At 41.6% G+C, this 18,151-nt stretch overlaps 2 protein-coding genes across 5 annotated transcripts in view; one reads left to right on the forward strand and one right to left on the reverse strand.

Annotated features, from left to right (window-relative positions):
• Positions 1 to 355: 355 nt before the first annotated feature.
• zufsp (zinc finger containing ubiquitin peptidase 1) lies at positions 356 to 10,032 on the reverse strand. 2 transcript variants are annotated; one of them, XM_084026028.1, is made up of 11 exons: positions 9,504 to 10,032; positions 9,328 to 9,432; positions 8,824 to 8,883; positions 7,699 to 7,809; positions 7,452 to 7,561; positions 6,742 to 6,910; positions 4,872 to 5,060; positions 3,670 to 3,835; positions 2,185 to 2,342; positions 746 to 966; positions 356 to 521 (listed from the first exon to the last, which is right to left on the reverse strand). In XM_084026028.1, exons 1-11 carry the CDS (start codon positions 10,027 to 10,029, stop codon positions 474 to 476), a joined length of 1,863 nt encoding a protein of 620 aa, XP_083882154.1. In that variant the 5' UTR covers positions 10,030 to 10,032; the 3' UTR covers positions 356 to 473. The 2 variants fall into 2 exon arrangements, with proteins under 2 accessions (XP_083882154.1, XP_083882153.1); XM_084026027.1 differs by having other exon boundaries at positions 7,657 to 7,809.
• The window catches only part of cndp1 (carnosine dipeptidase 1), a 14,896-nt gene continuing 6,709 nt past the window's right edge, over positions 9,965 to 18,151 (forward strand). The window contains exons 1-3 of one of the 3 annotated variants that reach the window (XM_084026024.1): positions 9,965 to 10,021; positions 16,442 to 16,552; positions 17,563 to 17,706. In XM_084026024.1, coding sequence (XP_083882150.1) covers positions 9,980 to 10,021; positions 16,442 to 16,552; positions 17,563 to 17,706 — 297 coding nt within the window. In that variant the 5' untranslated portion in view covers positions 9,965 to 9,979. Of the gene's footprint in view, positions 10,022 to 15,468; positions 15,593 to 15,978; positions 16,030 to 16,441; positions 16,553 to 17,562; positions 17,707 to 18,151 lie in introns of those variants that run through there. The other 2 variants (XM_084026026.1, XM_084026025.1) reach the window with 2 other exon arrangements.

An 18,151-nucleotide genomic window follows, 5' to 3' on the forward strand; every position in this document is an offset into this window, starting at 1 on the left:
GCTGGTCCTCCACAACTCACTACAGGAAACCCTAACCGGCTGATCACGCAGCGGTTACACACAGATGACCCCAGTCAGCTTCTCATGTGACTTCTACAAACAGATGGCCGCAGAGTGATGATTTAGGTGTGTCACAATGAAGGGGGTGAATCACTTATGCAATCAAATATTTGAGGTTGTGCATTTGTTTGTGGTGCGATGGATAAGCGTGTTTCTTGTTGGGCAGGGTTCCTCCGGACACTCACTGCGGCTTCTACTCCATTATCTCTTTGCACATTAATCATTCATTTCTAACTGTAAGTAACAAGGACACCATGGAGAATCATAGTTTATTAAAAAAAATACAAAAAAATGTACATAATAAAATGTATTAGCAAATAACTAGATTAAATAGTTCCTGAAGAGACACATCAAATGCATGTTCACATTCAAAACAAACAAGATAGAAGAGATAAAGAAAAGCACGATCCTGTTCATGGGATCCTTTCAGCACATAATGTCCTGGAGTTCAAGATGCTAATCTGTAAAGACAAAAGGAAAGCTTTGCTGATACACAGATGAATGACATTGTATTGTACGCTGATTCATCAAACATCTGATTCAAGATCTCCGAACAATTGCAACACGCAAACCCGCTCTTCAGTTTGATTGATGATAGAACAAGTTGCATCATGTTCCGTCACATTTCATTCTCAACCTTTCAGCTCCTTTTTTTTTTTAAAATCACATACTTATCTGTTCTCACCTGTTTCTCCTCAGCAGACAGCATGCCCTGCACCGCCACCACCTGGTACTGTTTGTGCCGCAAGCTGCACGGGAACTTCCTAATGTGGCGGACGGCTGGTGAGATGGTGTCCCTGCTCAGCAGCTTCCTGGTGTCCGCTGATGAGGTTCCAGGATCCAGAAGCAGCAGGCACAGGCTCCCATTCTTCTTCTGCTCCAAGCCCACTATAGAACGGCTGTGACCTGCAGGAGGAAACAATATTGGTTAAACATGGGATATGACCTTTTCATACGGTCTCAACTGGGAGATAACGATAGTGTTGCACACGGTTGTTCACATGGAAAGTGACCAAGAAAGAGAGGTAGAGTGGAGGTCAAACCCTGGCTGCGGTCTCGCCTCCACACAGCTGACCAATCATGGCATTGAAGTGCGTGTGAATTTTCGGATTTTGGAAAGGGAGAGAAATTGTGGGATACAGCTCCCACAATTCCAGTGTAAAGGTGAGGGGGGAGGAGGTTTCAGACACAATCCAGCCATCTGACAAGCACTTCTGATAGTGCACAGAAAGCCACAGAATAGTTATCTTCTCTTTCAGTGAGAGGACTTTCTGTGTCCTTTAGACAAGCCTGTGACTTTCGGATTTTTAAAAGGACAAAAAGTTATAACCCACATGAGTTTATTATTAACAAAACAAGTGCAATGACACTTGAGTCACTGTATTATATGACCTTATATATATTATGACCTTTTCAAATCAAACCCATATAAATCCAGCCAGGAGATTAAACTCGGTATAGGTAAAGGTCAACTGCCAGCGTAGCAGATAGGTTTTCCTTGTATGAAGAAATATTATTTTTAAAAAGAAATCGCTAAATTACAAGTAGGGATTAAGGTTACATGATGTATTCCATATGCCTACTCTGGCACTACTGAAGCATTCTACAGATTTCAAGTGGCAGACAAGGGCAGAAAACGTTCCTCAACTCTCCTCAGAATATGTGAACATCTTTTTACATAAGATGTTAATACCAAATTTGTGCAAGATAAGAGTGGAAATTGTCTGAACCAGTCGTGGCCTCTCCTACAGTCCACAGTCAGGGTCTATAGATGCACTTGAGTAACTTGACACTGACTTTAAAAACAGTGAATACAGGAAACCTGAACTCAAACTTGTTGAACACAAACCCGATAACCTGGCCATTAGGTTTACAATTAATTTTTTAAGGATGTCAGTCTCACTTTATAAACCCTATAAAAAGGAGCAAAAACAAAAACTTTAAAGACTGATGAGATACTTTCAAAAATGCTTCTAAGGTTTCACCCCTGATGACGTCAAGCAGTCTCAATATTATTGAAGGAACGCAGAAGGATTCACACAAAAATAAGACAAATGTCCATTCAAGTGTATTAAGACCTCACCGACATGTATATTGAAGGTATAAGGTGATGTTGCGGTGTACCTTGGTGCTGCAGGTAAAGCGGGGGCAGGGAGGTGTGGATGAGTCTGGGGGGCAGTCTGCTGCTCCTGCTGGACTGGAAGTACTGCTTCACCCAGTCAAACAGCCGGGGGTGGGTGTCACCTGGGCCTGTCGGCTTGTGGAAGTCAAGGATGCGGGCACTGAAAAATACAACCATTCTTTGTCTTACTTTTAAGTGACACAATATCCAGCTTCATCAAGATTTTTTAATCACTAAACTACACTACGACTATAATATGAGCAGAATGAGATTCTGGAGCCGTAACTGAATGTCTGCAAAGAAAAATTCAGGGGTCCTTGTCTATTATTTATTTATTTTTTTTATTAGTATTATTGTCACTTGTGCTGGAATTTCATTCAGCAAGATATGCAAAGGATGCAGTAAATCTGGCAACTTCAGTTTAGAATTCAGAAGGACAAGCAAACAAGACGAACAGACAATTATGCGGAACTTGGACTTCTTCTAGCTACCACACGTTTATGTACATAAAATGCATTCGATTACAATTGGCAAAGAAGGAGCTGCAGCACCTCCCCCTGAAAAATGAAAACCATGCCAGGAGACCTGGGAGGGAAGCTTGTCGGCGAGCTTCTGGTGGCTGGGCCTTGGCCAGTGGGGCACACCCTGAACCAATGACAGAGAGTGGCTGACGTGTGGGCCCACCACCCGCATGGATAGGTACTGGACAGGCAGGGAACTAGAAGGACTGGCAGACTAGGTCCAGGGATGTAGAATATCATTCCTCTGGCGGGGAAGTAGCCAGACATAATGATGAGATGGAGTGGTTACCAACTAGATATATCTACACATTGCACTGGGTTTAGAGAGGGCCTGGACTCTCGTTTCCAGGAGTTCCCTACGATGAGATGCACTGTGTGGGTGTGGGGAATCTCATGACCACGGCAGCCGTTGGGGGTGAGGGTTGACACTTACTCTGGCTGCGTGGAGAACTACTGACTGAATGTCATGTGGTGAAATGAGCAATTTGAGGAACTCCTTAAATCGTGCCCAAAACATCCTCCGGAGAGGAGGCAGTGATCATGAGCTTTGTGTAGTGACTTAAAGAATGACCCGATAGATATAAGCGGCCTGAATTAGTTTCCTCCTGGTGGAGGGAGGGAGGGAGGGATAACTTTATTAATCCTGGCAGAAAATGCTACAGCAGCTTAGAGCAAAAAACAACTTATCAAAATGACAACAACCAGTCCCCTCTGTGTCAATGTCCTGACACAGAGGGGACTGGTTGTGCAAGACAATGGCATGTGGGAGGAAGAACCTCCTGTGGCCGAAGCAGAGCTGGATCAGCTGCTGAAAGTGCTCCACTAATATAGAAAAAAAAGTCTCAAAATAATTTTACCCTCCGTATGTAAACTCATGTCATTCACACATTATTGCTTGGCTCTTCATGTCACATGACACCGCCTGAAATGGTGTACTTAAAACACACTAATTAGCGTTGTGCTCACCCGATTCCCAGAGAGGTGAGGAGGGCGTAGATCTCCGTGGCTCCGATCCAGGCTCGCGTTCCCTGCAGCCGCTGCTTGAAGTGGGACGCACCATGTGGATCCAGTCCTTCTTTCCAAGCCTCCTCAATCATACTCTGCACCCGAGGTATGCTCGGTACTGCGTTCTCTGGAGGGGATTGAAAGCATCAAGTAAACGGAAAGAACCAACAGGTGTATAGGTGCAAACCTGGAGACAACTCAATCCCAAAAACCATGAAGGAGTTTTTTACCATTTACTAATTTTTAGTTTATCTGTAGTCATAGCTCACTTATTCTTCTTATGTGATCAGTGTTAAAGGGAGAACTCCAACCTTGATGTACCATTCCTTCCTGGTAGTGAACTTCTAGTACATCAATTAAACATTATAAACTTTAATTATTTATAATATATTATATTACTTTCCAACTGCGTGATATGATATCCTGCTGAGATACTTATCATAGCTTTGGCACCTGATAGCAGAGTGTTAGTCATTGCTGTCATTTTGCACTCGCTGAAAACAGTCCTACGGGAGGAGAGATACTAATCTCAACAACAATAGTGTCCCCAGGTTAGAATGCAGAACGAGGACATGCTGTTAGGTAGGCAACATGGTTGTAGACACACCCAGCTGAATGAATGTAAAGTGCATTATCATGCTTATATTGTGGCTAAGCAGAGGAAAAATGTGTTTGATTAAATCCTCACCTATTTCAGCACAACAACCATCAACGTAAAAATAAAGTGGATAGACTGACTCCTTACACAATGACCTACACTAGTTTAAAATACTATACATATTAAAATATTGGACAAAACTACCATACATTTTTCAATATTTACTTTAGAGAGAATCTATAGAATAATCTAGAATTTATTTGAAACAAGCCTATATTAGATACCTTCATTTATAATATATTTGAGTGTTTTATTTTGTCATTGATGTTGACCTTTCATCTTGCAAAACCAAAACGTTTCCACAGCACTAACTTATTTATGTCCTACTCGCCACTCTCCTGAGCACACTCACACAGCCAGCCTTTATTTGTGTATGCTGGAAGTTTTTTTCCTTTCGATTTCCACATGGAATGTTCAAAAAAAGCACATCAAACAAACAAAGATGGAGTGTTTTGCAAGAAAACGGCTGATTTCAATCAGATATTATGCAGTGGTGATTGTGCACCTTTGAGGAGGGGAGCGTATGCATCTATTGTTTGCAGAGAGGAGACGAGCATCTGCAGGTTTCTGTATCCACAGCCCCATCCTTTATCCCCCGCCGAGGAGCAGTAGTGGTCGGTGTCAGCACTCAGCCACACATGGACACAGTCTCTGGCTTCAGTCTGGTAATATGCATGCAATGCTCTCACCACACCTAAACAGAGAGGAGAACATGTGAAACCATTTCAGTTCAGTACATTCCAGTCGCAGTTGCCAACCAGGAGCAGTCACAGCTCACTGACCATGAATCAACAGGTGCTGAATGCTTAAATCTTTGAGAGTGATCTCTGAGATATGATACTCAGAGCAGAGGGATTGCCTCCACATGGCTCTCAACACGGAGACGGCTGAGCCGGCAGCTGGAATCTCACGGTTTTAACAGCACTAACAGAGCTGTTTACATAGAGCAGACACCAACAATGAACTGCAACATTCCCAGTTTGAGTTTCCCCCTCTCCTGTCATCTCTCTGTACCAGCCCAATATAAATAACAATTATAATAGCAAAAAACACTTACAAAGGAAATGCAATGTGACGGGATTACAAGTGTGAATGCTGAGGTCACATATAGGGTTGCATACACACTTTTTCTCTGCAGAGCTGACAATAGTTTGGATAAGCTTCTGAATGAAGCACATGTCATTAGGTGAATCAATACACACACATATACATGCATGTGTGGCATGTATTGTAGCAGCCTATCCCCACAACCAAGACAATGGCAGAGATTAACTAAAAGAACATTTTGTGAAAGTTGAGGGAATGCTGAAGAACTGGTTTGGGATAAGGACGTGGACTGAAACGGGGAGTTGACAAAAGGCAGGAAATCTGAAAGATTGGAACATGAACTCAACAGACCTGATTCATCAATGACCAGTCTCTCTTTAGCATAACTGACAATCAATCAACCGCATTTGCATTGCGCCTTTCATGCAGGTTAGTACAGTTCCAAGTCCTTCACAGGTGACTGACAGGCTGAAAACAATTGACATTGTTGACAATACTTTCAGTGAGCAGTGATCACAGCAGTGGCTACATAAAGTGTAATACGGACCCTATTTTGAACCGTACATAGTACTCCAGTGCAACATTTCAGTGACTTGCAAAAGCCTCTCATCTTAGACATCGATCAACTGTCTCTCGAACACAATTTGAACGGTCAGTCACGTCTAGCAATTGATATAAGAAGTGATCAAAAAAGTGCTAAACTAGTGAAGCTGTTATCAGACCTAAAGGTCTGTAATTTCCAAAACAAGTATTTCAAGAATTATGCATTTTCTCTGCAAACACTGGAGTACCAAACTGATTTACTGTCAGCACTTAACAAAAAATGTCCATCTACTCTAATTCCCAACTCTTTAAATCTCTGCATCGCATATTCAATGTTGTCCTCAACCCCAATCCATCTAGTGAGACCAAAATTAAGAGGCTAGATCAATGAAGAGCTCTAGTAAACAGTTTCAACATAATCATAGTGATTGTATACATATGAATGGTGACATATGAATCTGTCCTTTAGGAGCACACAGTTGTCTTCACCTTATCTTAAACTGCTGCCAAAACCACGCTGCAATGCACAGATTTCAGACTCATACTAATTGTTTATGCACTCAGCTGAAGTTTCCGAGACCAGACTTGTACCTGTCCTTCCATCAAACTCTAAGTCATATGATGATGACAAAGCTTATGAATTGTTTGCATGAGGATGCTGGATAGTCATTTTGTTGATAGCATCACTTGTAGGACTTTGGCAATGACGGGAACACAGGAATGACAGAGTTGAAACTTGTATTGCCTGAACCTGCGATGTTTTTGTCGGGAATGCACGAACATACCCTGAGTTCTGGTTCTGCCATCATCAACCCCTGTGGCCAGAGACTCCATCATCTCAGCCCTCTTACAGTGAAACTCTGCGGGGGCCATAAGACCCCTGGACACAGCTTTCTCCATAGTCCTCTCCATCTGTCTGCAGTAGCCCCCTGTGCCGTCAAGTCCAAACTGCCTCTGCACAAACAACATACCACACAGCTCAGGTTGACAGATACACTGCCCTCCAGGTGATCCCTGGGACTATTTGGACAGTGAGGATTAAGTAGGGCTGCACAATATATTGCTTCTTATCACCATAGTAATGTCAACTTCTGTGATAGTCATTGCAAAAGACTGCGATTGATACTGCACTTTTTATTTTTTAAATATTGGCCTTTTGTTTTCAGCTCCTTGTTCAATAAAAGTATATCATAAATAACTTTCTCTCATTTTATTTTTACTCAGCTAAAGTAAAAGCTATTTCTTTTACTTTAGCATATTATCCTCATATATACACTAAAGGATGGAATGGTAGTCCTTTTATAGTATAAGTACATGGTACCCCTAATGTTTAAACAGGGCAGCAGGACAGTGAAGCTCTATAATTATATTATAACCATTATGAAGGTAAACCCTCAAATTAATGCTCAGAATTTGGAAATCCAACAAAAAAGCATCACTGTCCAAACGCACTTATGGTCTGCACAGTAGGCGTGCTCTACTATACAATCTATACCTGCAGCTTCTTGAACTCCTCTTTCTCCTGCTGGGCCTCCTCCTGCCTCCTCCTCTGCTCCTCCTCCTGCTGAAGCCGTCTGGCCAGCTTCAGGTCAGAGCTGGGGCTCCCTGCAGACAAACATGTGAACCAAGGGCTAAGGACGGTATAAGATGTGAGATGAGGAGTGTGCATCAGATCAGAGAGCTACAAAGGACGGACGGACCTGAGTGACTTACGTAGCAGGGAGGTATGAACATATGCCCACCTGATAAGCTAACAGCAGCTCCATCGTCTAAATGCAGTTCCACATGTTCTTGCAGAGAGAAGCTGTTACTGCAGATAACAGAGCACATGGGGCACTCGAATCTCTTCTCTCCTACAAAACAGATTAGCAACTCCATGTTATTATCTCTGCCAGGAGAATAATGCAAGTGGTTACATGTGTGTGCGTGCCTCCTAGTTCATTCAAGAGTCTCATTTTATTTTCAGTCTAATTTATATGCTTTTCTGGCTAAGGAATTATGTATACACAGTGTGAAACATGTGGGTGATTATCTGAGAGAGAAATGTCCCAGCATGCCCTTGACCCCCAGTAGTTATCAGACCCACCCAATGCCTATACCCTGGTCCCAGAATCTAAGGTCCTCAGCCTTGGGTCTGCTTACTCCCATACTAGCCTGCCTGGGGACAGCCTCCACCCTTAGGAACTCTCTTCTGGCAGAGATCCGTAACGCTGCATCTACTTAACTTGTTCACCTTTGGACTCAGTTAACTCCGTTATTCCTGGCAAACGCTGCTACCTTTATTTTCAGTTCTTGTGTTTTTTGTTTTCCGTCTGCCTCCATATGTGTCCAGGGATCTGCATCAGTAAATAATCAGTATTTTGATAAAAAATATCTAAAAACAGAAGCAATACCTCAACAATACTGTCGGTGTTGATTATTACAGGCATTCTATTTAGGAAATACACAATTATTATGATAATAAGAAATTATGATCCCATTACATTCCAAGAAACCAGGGTGGTGTCAGGGTCATCATTATAGTGAATGATCTCTATTGAAAGAACTACTGTGAATATGTTATCCTTGGTTAGGCGGAGAGATCACCAAGGTCAGTAGGATTCATCCTCTCTGGACTGTGAACATAAGTGCAAAATGTCATGGGAATCCATCCAATAATTGTTGAGCTTTTTCAACCTGGAACTAATATTGGACCAACAGACGGACATTGCAATTCCAACAGTTTGCATGCAATGATTTTGCCTTTGCTTGTAGAAATGAAGATACGTCCACCTTGGATGAACAAACTACATTGCGTTGTTATCTACATACTACCCAGCAGCCATAACATCAACACCGTGCCATGCGAGGAGTAAACAAAGACACACCTGAGAGACTGCTGACTGATGGTGATGTCACAGCTGGTGAACACGCCTCCAGTGTTGACCCTGAACAAACAATAAGTCATGAATAAAGGTACACTATGTACTAACTCTTCACTAACAAACAATGAGCTCTCCTATCCCCTATAATCTCTGCTGACTAGGTTGCAGTGGCGTCACATGACCAAATAGAGACATTGGACAATATCAACATACAGCAATCATCACTGCATATTTGTAGGCATATATGCGAAAAGCACTAAAGAAAACACTAAATTGATCATTTAATTTAATCGTTTTTGTTGTTTATTTCTAGTTTATGTAGAATAAGCATATGCTTTTGTTAGTGACTCCTACTGACTGTTTGACCCCCCAAAAAGGAAGCCATGACAATGCCTGACATGGTTAGTATTAGAGACTTGCCCAGCTCCTACAGAGTAACAGTGTGCTGATTAAAGCAGGTGTCACGGTGACTGACTGGCAGCAAATCTAAGAGGGAAGAAAAGTTACCGTCAGCCGAGTGCTGCTGTTCACGTAGATGCAACTCAACGTGCTCCTGCAGGACGACACAGCTGCTGCAGACCAGCGCACACATGGGGCAGGAGAACAGCTTATCTGTAACAGACAGACTCCAAGTCAACTTTGTCATCAAATTTTGAAACGAAGTGTGAAAAAGTTTCAATCACCTTTTCTAGGTGAAGACAGCCGCTTCTGTTTGGCTTCGCTGTGCTGAGATTTATTTCTACAATTGTCCTTATTCAGGAGCTCTGCACACTTCTGTCTTTTTTCATTGATCTGTGTTGTAGAAGTGATGGGTGCAGTCTCCCCAGTTGATGAACCCCCGCTTTCTGTTGTACCCCTCTGCTTAGGTCGCACTGAGTTTCTGGTGACTTGAAAGGCGACGGCGGGCGATGCTTCACCAGCTGTGTCACAGCTGTCCTCAGCCGAGCAGGACTGAGGAGCCTGGGTCTTTTTGCTCTCGCGTACACCGGCGTTTGTTCCGGCTAGGCAGCCTGAGCGCGCCGCGTCCTGGGCCCCGTGCTGCGTCTCCGGATGTGCGGCGCTGATGTGGACGCAGAGTTCATCATAGGACACTCCAGACAGGGAACAGAGAGGGCACTGCATGTCGTTTTCCAGGTGGCTGAGAAGGAGATGCGTCCTCATGTCTTCCTCCAACATAATCTCCTCGCCACAGATTTCACAGGTCAGCATGGCTGCAGCCCACACACACACACACACACACACACACACACACACACACACACACACACACACACACACACACACACACACACACACACACACACTTTTAAGTTAAAGTTGCTTTCACTTAATGGCTTGTTATCAAAACTCAGACTGGAAATATGTCAGGTTCTGAAATTTGGCACCAAATGCTTCTCTAATGTGTGCATTATTAAAATGTTCTACAGCTGATTAAAATCATGAATTGTGCTTATTGGGCAGTGTACTTTATAAATGAAAAGTTTTGTCAGAGCATGTAGCACTGGTGCATTTGAGTTTGGGGTGTTCATAGAATACTAGAGGAAGCTGGTGAGGTTTCTAGTCCTCGTCAGGAGTGAATCCTATTGGTTGATCTTTAGCCTGCACAGTGTGCTCCAGACACGGGCGTCTCACAGGTGACACAATAGAGATGCTTGACACGGATTACAGCACAGAGGAATTTGATTGTTAATCAGCAAGGTACTGAGAATAATATTGTTTTAGCGACACCGTCTGTACCAAAACTCAGATATCAAATTCAGCCACAACTAATCACAGAATGTTATACACCCACATATTGCTTACTACTGGACAAACAAGCCTGGCACACAAAACACGTTAAATCAATTAAGAGTACAATATAACTAATGCATAACTTTGATGATGTCTTCCAGCAGAGTGACCGTTTTTTTATAACAATTACTACTACTACACACTACATGCATTAAAGTAATTAATTTCTATATCACAAGTTTTCAGAAGTGTTATGTTTAAATATGCAAATTAAGCACTATCTATTAAACGTGTGCCAATGTGGATTCATTTTCAGAACAGTAATATGAAAGAGTTGGATACAGGATATAGTTGACATATGAAAAGTGAAATGAAAGTGAAAGCTTTCACATTTTCACCGTGTTTTTTTTCTTTTTGAGCAATAAAAAACTATGAATCTATGAATGAAGGCTATGAATGAAGCTCTCTGTAAAAACTTTCAGAATAAAAAAAAGAATAAAAATGGAATTCTTTGCTCTCTTTAAAGCAACTTTGGTCTTTTTGCATGTGCCGAAATAAATAAAGCGCTTGTATTATAAAGGAAAATGTGTTTACAATGAGAGAAACGGTGCACGAACAAAACTATCGCAAATAAGCAAGTTTTTTAACGGAACCTGGCACGCTATGAATGAATCTCTCTCATAGAACTTTCAGAATAATAGTAAGAATAAAGAATGTAATCTTAGCTTTCTTTAACGTTACTGTTTGGTCTCTTTGTATATGCCGAAATAAATGAAGCGCTTGTATTACAAAGGTAAATGTGTTTACCATGAGAAGAACGGTGCATGAACGAAACTATCGCAAATAAGCAGTTTCTTTAAACGGAGCCTGGCACCTGAGGCTCACTTCTCATGCTATCAAACACCTACTGGGATAATACTGTCACGTTTAATATAATGTGGGTGTCACCGACTTTCGTAACGTCATTGTCACTGTGTCACAACCAGAGTACTTTAACGGTCAGCAGCTAGTCACACCACTACGGTCGGTGCTAGCTTTCGGTAACGGTTATTTACCAATCCGTCGTGTCTTGGTCCAAATGCGCAGGGAGTCTACTCCCGGTCAACACAACGAACTCCGTGTCTTAATGAAGACGGAGGCGTGTCTCGCTTTCCTCTCTTCACTTTTGAAAACGCACAATTGTTTTCTGGAAATTCGAGCTCTTAGCGCCGCAGCCGCACCGCCATGAACCCGGAGATTTCCGGCCAAAACCTTCAAAATAAAATGAGTCCCAACGGGAAAACAAAAGGATATAGCATAGCGTTTTCTCGATAAGTGTATGGAAGCCCATTTACGCCACTGTCAGAATATTTAGAGAACCTTCTAAAAATAATCACGTAGTAACTCAGGATAAACACTATACTAAGTCAATATTTTGAGATAGTATGTCACTATTTTGAGATACTAAGTCAATATTTGTGGATAATTAGTCATTTTATTGAGATACCATTATTTTTCAGAAAGTTTCTCATTATTTTTTTAGATAATAAGTCACTATTTTCAGATACTAATTCATGATTTTGAGAAAGTTTCTCATTATTTTTTAGATAATAAGTCACTATTTTCAGATACTAAGTCATGATATTGAGAAAGTTTCTCATTATTTTTAATATAGTAAGTCACTACTTTGAGATAGCCTACTATGTCACTATTTTGAGATACAAAGTCAATATTTGGGACAATTACATTAGTTATTATTTTGAGAAAGTTTATTTGGATTCTGTCAGTGGTGGAAATGGGCTTCCATACTGATTTGCAAGGTATTTAAAATTAAATCAAATAAAACCAAAGTGGCTCTAAATAAAATCTGTGCTGGCAAGACCATTGTTTCCCCATGTCTCCATATAGGCAAATTTGAGGGCTATAAGCAAACACCAAATCCCTGGTGTTTAACCTGGTTGGAAAAAAAAGTGGATGTGGTTCTTGGCAGCTACAAAATCAGCTCTACCGGTTTTGTCTTGTCTTGTCTTTGTTTTGTATAATTATAGATAAACATTTTAGTTAATATCGGGCCCAATTCAGCCACTGGCACCATGACCAATAAAACATCTTTCTTTGGCCACTATTGCAAAATAATTCTTCAACTGAAGGCTACAAATGTGTCCCTCTATCCAGTACCGCCACCATGTGGGCGACACAGAGAAATGTTGCCAAACTGCAGTGAGAGCATTTCTTCGGTTAATTATCTGGGACATCTCTTGATGGTTGAACAAAGCGTGAGGAGATCTCCACAGCTCCGTGGATAGGCCTTAATGCATCTTCTCCTTCTTAAGTGGTAGTTGAAGAGGAGCCTGTGGCTGAAACACAAGTGATTTGGGCAATTGAAAGCTATAAATTAGGGGGTCTGTGTGATAAAAGCTGAGAACAAATGTGAAAAGGTCATTAATGTATTTTGTTGCTTGTTGGGACAGGATTGGGGAGCAATCTCTGAAAAAGCTGTAGCAGAATCGAACGTTATGTTACGTGTATATAATCTCAGGTTTTATTAAAGGTATTTATTTTTTTCAATTATTAGTATTTATTGGCTCATAACACAACAGAAGTTATCTCGGGACACTTTACACATTGAGCAGGACTAGAATACACTCATGATTTTCAGTCAAGACAATGCAAGTCCCAACATCATCAGCAGCAGCAATGGGAGAGATGCCTTTGAGGATCAAGAAAGAGAAGTTAATGCTGGCATACTGGGTTCATCTCCAGGGGCGATATGATACAAGAGCAACGTAACAAGACAGCTGGGAACATAATGAGACACATTTCCAACTCGGGTTTTGTACGGATTGGTGATGCAAAGGCAGAAAGCACATGATTACATCAATTACAGCACAGCCCCACAGTTTCGATTCTTCCCAGTCATCCCTGGTTAGTCCGCTTGCCAAGGATCAACCTCAACATACAGCTGGAATTCAAGGACAGGTCAGAGAAACTTTAAGTGTGGTGCACAGTCCAGAACTATTTAGATCAGACTGCTGATCCAAAATCCTGGTTTCTGGCCTCTCACATAACCGTGGGCATGTCTACCCTTGGCCAGACTCTGAACTCCCTGAACTCCCTGCACATGTCTGATCACATATAGTTTTTGACACGACTGTACAGTCAATGTTGTTGTCACAAACAAATCTTTAATGAGCACTCTGCATTGAGGTTTTCTCTGATATGTCTGAGACAACGTGTACATTTTCCAATATTACTGACTTTGTTAACTGGTTTAATGAATTGTGCCCCTTAGCTCTTGATAATAAAACCAGATTAGCCCCAGTTTGGATGGATGATTCCATTCAACGCCAAAGAAGAAATTAAGGAAAGACAGAGTAGATAAAAAAACCCTCCATGTTCACTATCTACACCTGAAGGAGCCATTAACCACAGTGGAGAGGCACATTTCTCTGGCCAGAACAACAATAACAAGCAAAAAAACAGGCCTATACTATCAGCATGGGACTTCTTAATGCTTCTTCTCACTTAGAATTAGAATTGTTCTCATTAGACACAAGGCTGAGCCACTATTCTAGCTGCTGGCTACTCCAATGATCTGATAAAGGGCTTTTACCAAATGGAGTATGGTGCAACAAATACTGTCAAAAAAATAAAATACATGAAGTAGTGAGTTAATGATTAGTGGTTGATTGGTGAGAGGACAGCATGACAAATTGTTGTATCCCAAACTCGGGGAGCAGATAGACGGATGGCTTCAGAGAGGTCACAGTGAACCAGATGTCACTGTCATAAAAACCATCAGTCCAGGGCTGAAACTGTGTGATACGCTGGAAAGAAAGTCATGTAAGTGGTGTTCAGCCACATTATACCGCTCAAAGAACACAAGCTGTTGCTGAACACTCCTATTGCTGCAGCCTTTTGCCCATGTCCTCCTCTTGCAGGCAGTTACGACAGCATCGGGACTCTGATGGTGGTTGCTGGGTTACTGTGTCTCCCGTTTCCTCGAGGCTGCAGCAGGGGGCCCCGCATCCTCGAGAAACATGTCCAACCAGGTCGCACCTCATAGCCAACGGTTATAGTCAGCAGCAATTGAATGAATGAACTTCTGCTTAGCTTCATTTCAGATGGTCATGAAAATATTTTGCTGTAAACATCCATAGTCAGCTGATAGAGAAGAAGCCAGAGAGACAGAAAGATTTGTGAATAAATGAGAGTGAAAGAGACAGACAAGTAAAGAGTCTTCCTCACTGAGACAAACCTAAAGCAAACACTTAGTGGCTGCTTTGCTGTGGACCTATTGGTTTTTCAAATGTGGTGCAATTTGGTCACATGGCCTATGGAAGACCATTTCCGCCACTCTCAGAAAAAAAGAGAAACTTAGTCAAAATAATGACTAAGTATTTCAAAATAATGAGAAACTTTCTCAAATATTGACATACTAAGTCAATAATTTGAGAAAGTTTCTCATTATATCGAGAAAGTTTCTCATTATATCGAGAAAGTTCCTCTATTTTTCTGACAATGGCAGAAATGGGCTTCCAAACCGGGCGGTGCAATAACAATGGACTTTAGGTTTTGGCCTGTAGCTATAGACCCATAAATCTCCAAAACAATAATTTTGATTTGAGTCCCACTCGGTCCACCCAAATAAAATTAGTCAGTCAAAGGGTAATTTACCCACAATATCACACCTAACTAAATAATGCTGACAGAAATAATTATTAAAAATAAAACATTTACAAACTTATACAGCATATTTCTTTTCTATTTTATTATTTTTGTTGATTTGACCCTGTCCTTTCCATTGCTTTTTATATGGAATGCTGAATGTAAGCATGGAAACTCACCTCAAAATCAAACATACACACACAGTATAAAGTTCCAGCTGCCAGGTCTTTGGGATTTTGGCCCCCTGTAAGTGTTACAAATCTGCAGGCTGTAGTCCTGTTTCACACTGGGACACATGGGAAGAGACAGGAAGTTTCTACCAAGGACAATTTATCCAATGAACATGAAGAGGTGATGGGATTAAACATTTTCAGACAAACCTTAAAGTCTCAGGGTAATAATGTAATCTAATTTTAGCCGCATGTCAACTAGGAATGCTTACAAGGAGCTCAACCTTAAGTACAGCACAATGGGACACCTGCCTAGTGTAAGCCGCTCTACTTTCGTGTAACTGGGGTTTACTTGGAGATTCCAAAACACAAACAACAGGAAGTTGATAATTTCACCACACTTGCTTTTGTTCCCGCTGAACCCCAGTGTGCATTCTTGGAGCAGGATCAATAGATTGAGTGAAATACTTGTGCCTGTCAGCAAAAAGTAAATTAATTTGTCAGCAGTCTTGGCACCGTGTCAGGAAATGTTTGACTGTGTGACCCCGGGGCCCAGTAGGAGTGTGACGCGAACAGGAGGGTATATAAATGTGCAGGCTTCAACACGGGGCCACAGTCTGCCTGCCTGAGGAGACTGTCACACACCTCCAGCAGAGACAAGGTAAGACAAAAGGCCCTCCAGTGACCATTTGGACTAAATCTCCTGAAGTCTGACAGAAAATAGGAGAGGAATTGCTGCATTTCTTTGTCATATATAGTGTTGTAAACTGAATATCCTTGGTTTTAGACATTTGGAGACATCACCTTGCTAATCTGTTTTTTTCAAAAACATTTTCTAGACCAACAATTATATGAATAAATCTTTTAGAAATAATGAGCTAGCTGCAGCACTAATTTAGGCCATTATAGTGAGATCCAGTGTTTGGGGCCCAGTCATTTCTTGGGTGGTTTTAGTTGCATTAAGGGAATCTAGACCCATGAACTTTCTAAAGTCCACCCTGTGTTTGCTGTACTTGAGTATTCTGTGGACAACTAGCACTATCAACAATTACCTTTTGGACTCTCCCAAACAGATGTATCTTCCACTTCTGCCTTCCCTACTGCTGGTCGTTTCTACCGTCTACGCCTTCCAGTATACAGAGCTTGCACAGTATATCGACAGCCATCAAGAGGAATATGTGGAGGTACAAACGTTCTTCTTCTTCCTTAAGCGATCCCTTTCAGAGGGCAAGCCCTGAACCAAGCTAGAAGGTCAGGGTTTTTCTGGGGCCCCATTTTAATAAATGACAAACCATCGCTACCCAATTCACACTAGGCCTCATCTTCACATCGTGAGAATATTAAATGTGTGCGTAAATGAACATCTGTGACCATTTTTTACTGCCGCTCCTGCATCTCCTCATATTAACGTGAACGGGTAAACCGATCATTTCGAAGAGATTTGATAAGTCGCATGTTAAACATGAGACCATATAAATACTTTGATTAAATATGAAACGAATAATTCCATTAAATAAACTCTCACATGTTTGGCTCAAATGTTTACTGCAGTTATAAATGTTAAATAAAAGACTGAAAGAAATTCTGCTAATTTATTTGGCGACTTTAATCAACCTGAACCGTCTACCACCAAATGTGTAATAAAACTCCCCAAGTACTCATTTTCAGGTGCATACTTGTGTTTTGGGTTTATTAGAACATGTTTACCTCCTTTAATGAGCTCCGTTGCTCTGTATCACACTACATTCTCAGCCTTCCTAGTGGTCCAATCAAATGCCCGGATTTAATACAAATCCTTTTTGTCACTGTACACCACTCAAATATTCACTTCCGTTTCATCTGAGCTTTGAGTAGCCCATGTTAGAGCATTAATCATTTGTAACTTATGTTAATCACAATGATTTGCCAACAAGGGACATAATCAGAGAGAAAAGAGTCACCGTTAATTGAACAAAACCTGTCTTAAAGGCAGCAGTATTATCAGCAGCATAAGAACCAACAATGTAAAACCTTGCTTCTTGTTTTTTTTTACCTTCAGATTCCTTGATTAGAAATTAATAAAGAGCACATTCCAATCATTGGACATTCATAGTGTAGAGCAGTATGTAGCACTAAAGTATATTTTATTTTACAATAAGGCAGAAGGATGAGGTTCAATGCTGAGGTTTTGCATCTCTGCCTGTGTGTGTTTTAGGCTCTGCGGGACTGGGTTGCGATCGAAAGTGACTCCAGCAACGTCTTGAGGAGACCAGACCTACACCGCATGATGGAGGTGGTGGCGCAGAAGCTGAGGCTGATGGGAGGGATCGTCGAGCTGGTGGACATCGGAGAACAAGAGGTCAGTGACAGAGCCTTCTCTGCTGGCCCTTCTGTGCCGTTCAACGAATGCTGAAATACTGAGATTTTAGAGCTTTGCGTATAATCCTCCACCCTTACTGGTTAGTGAGTACGCTGCATTTCAAACACAGAGGTGTTTCAAATATGCTGCTGACTTCAAAAAGGCAGTGAAGCGGTCCGGACTAAATCTACCTCCTCATTACTGACTGAGACGCAAGAAAGCTGCTTCCCAGACTCATTACACATATCTTATGTTCGAGGCCAAACTAGAGGTCAACGTCATCAGCTTCTCTCCAGTTATAAGGACCAACATAGCCTGAATCGCTGCTGCAGTATCACTGTCTCTCTGAATGGTAAAAACAGCAGCTTTATTTTTGAAAAACAGAGCAGCAACACTTCTCTGTGTGGACGTGTAAAACATTCCCTTGAGAGAAAACAAGTTTCCC

Source organism: Eutrigla gurnardus (assembly GCF_963514095.1).
Source record: "Eutrigla gurnardus genome assembly, chromosome: 14".
Lineage (NCBI taxonomy): Eukaryota > Metazoa > Chordata > Actinopteri > Perciformes > Triglidae > Eutrigla > Eutrigla gurnardus.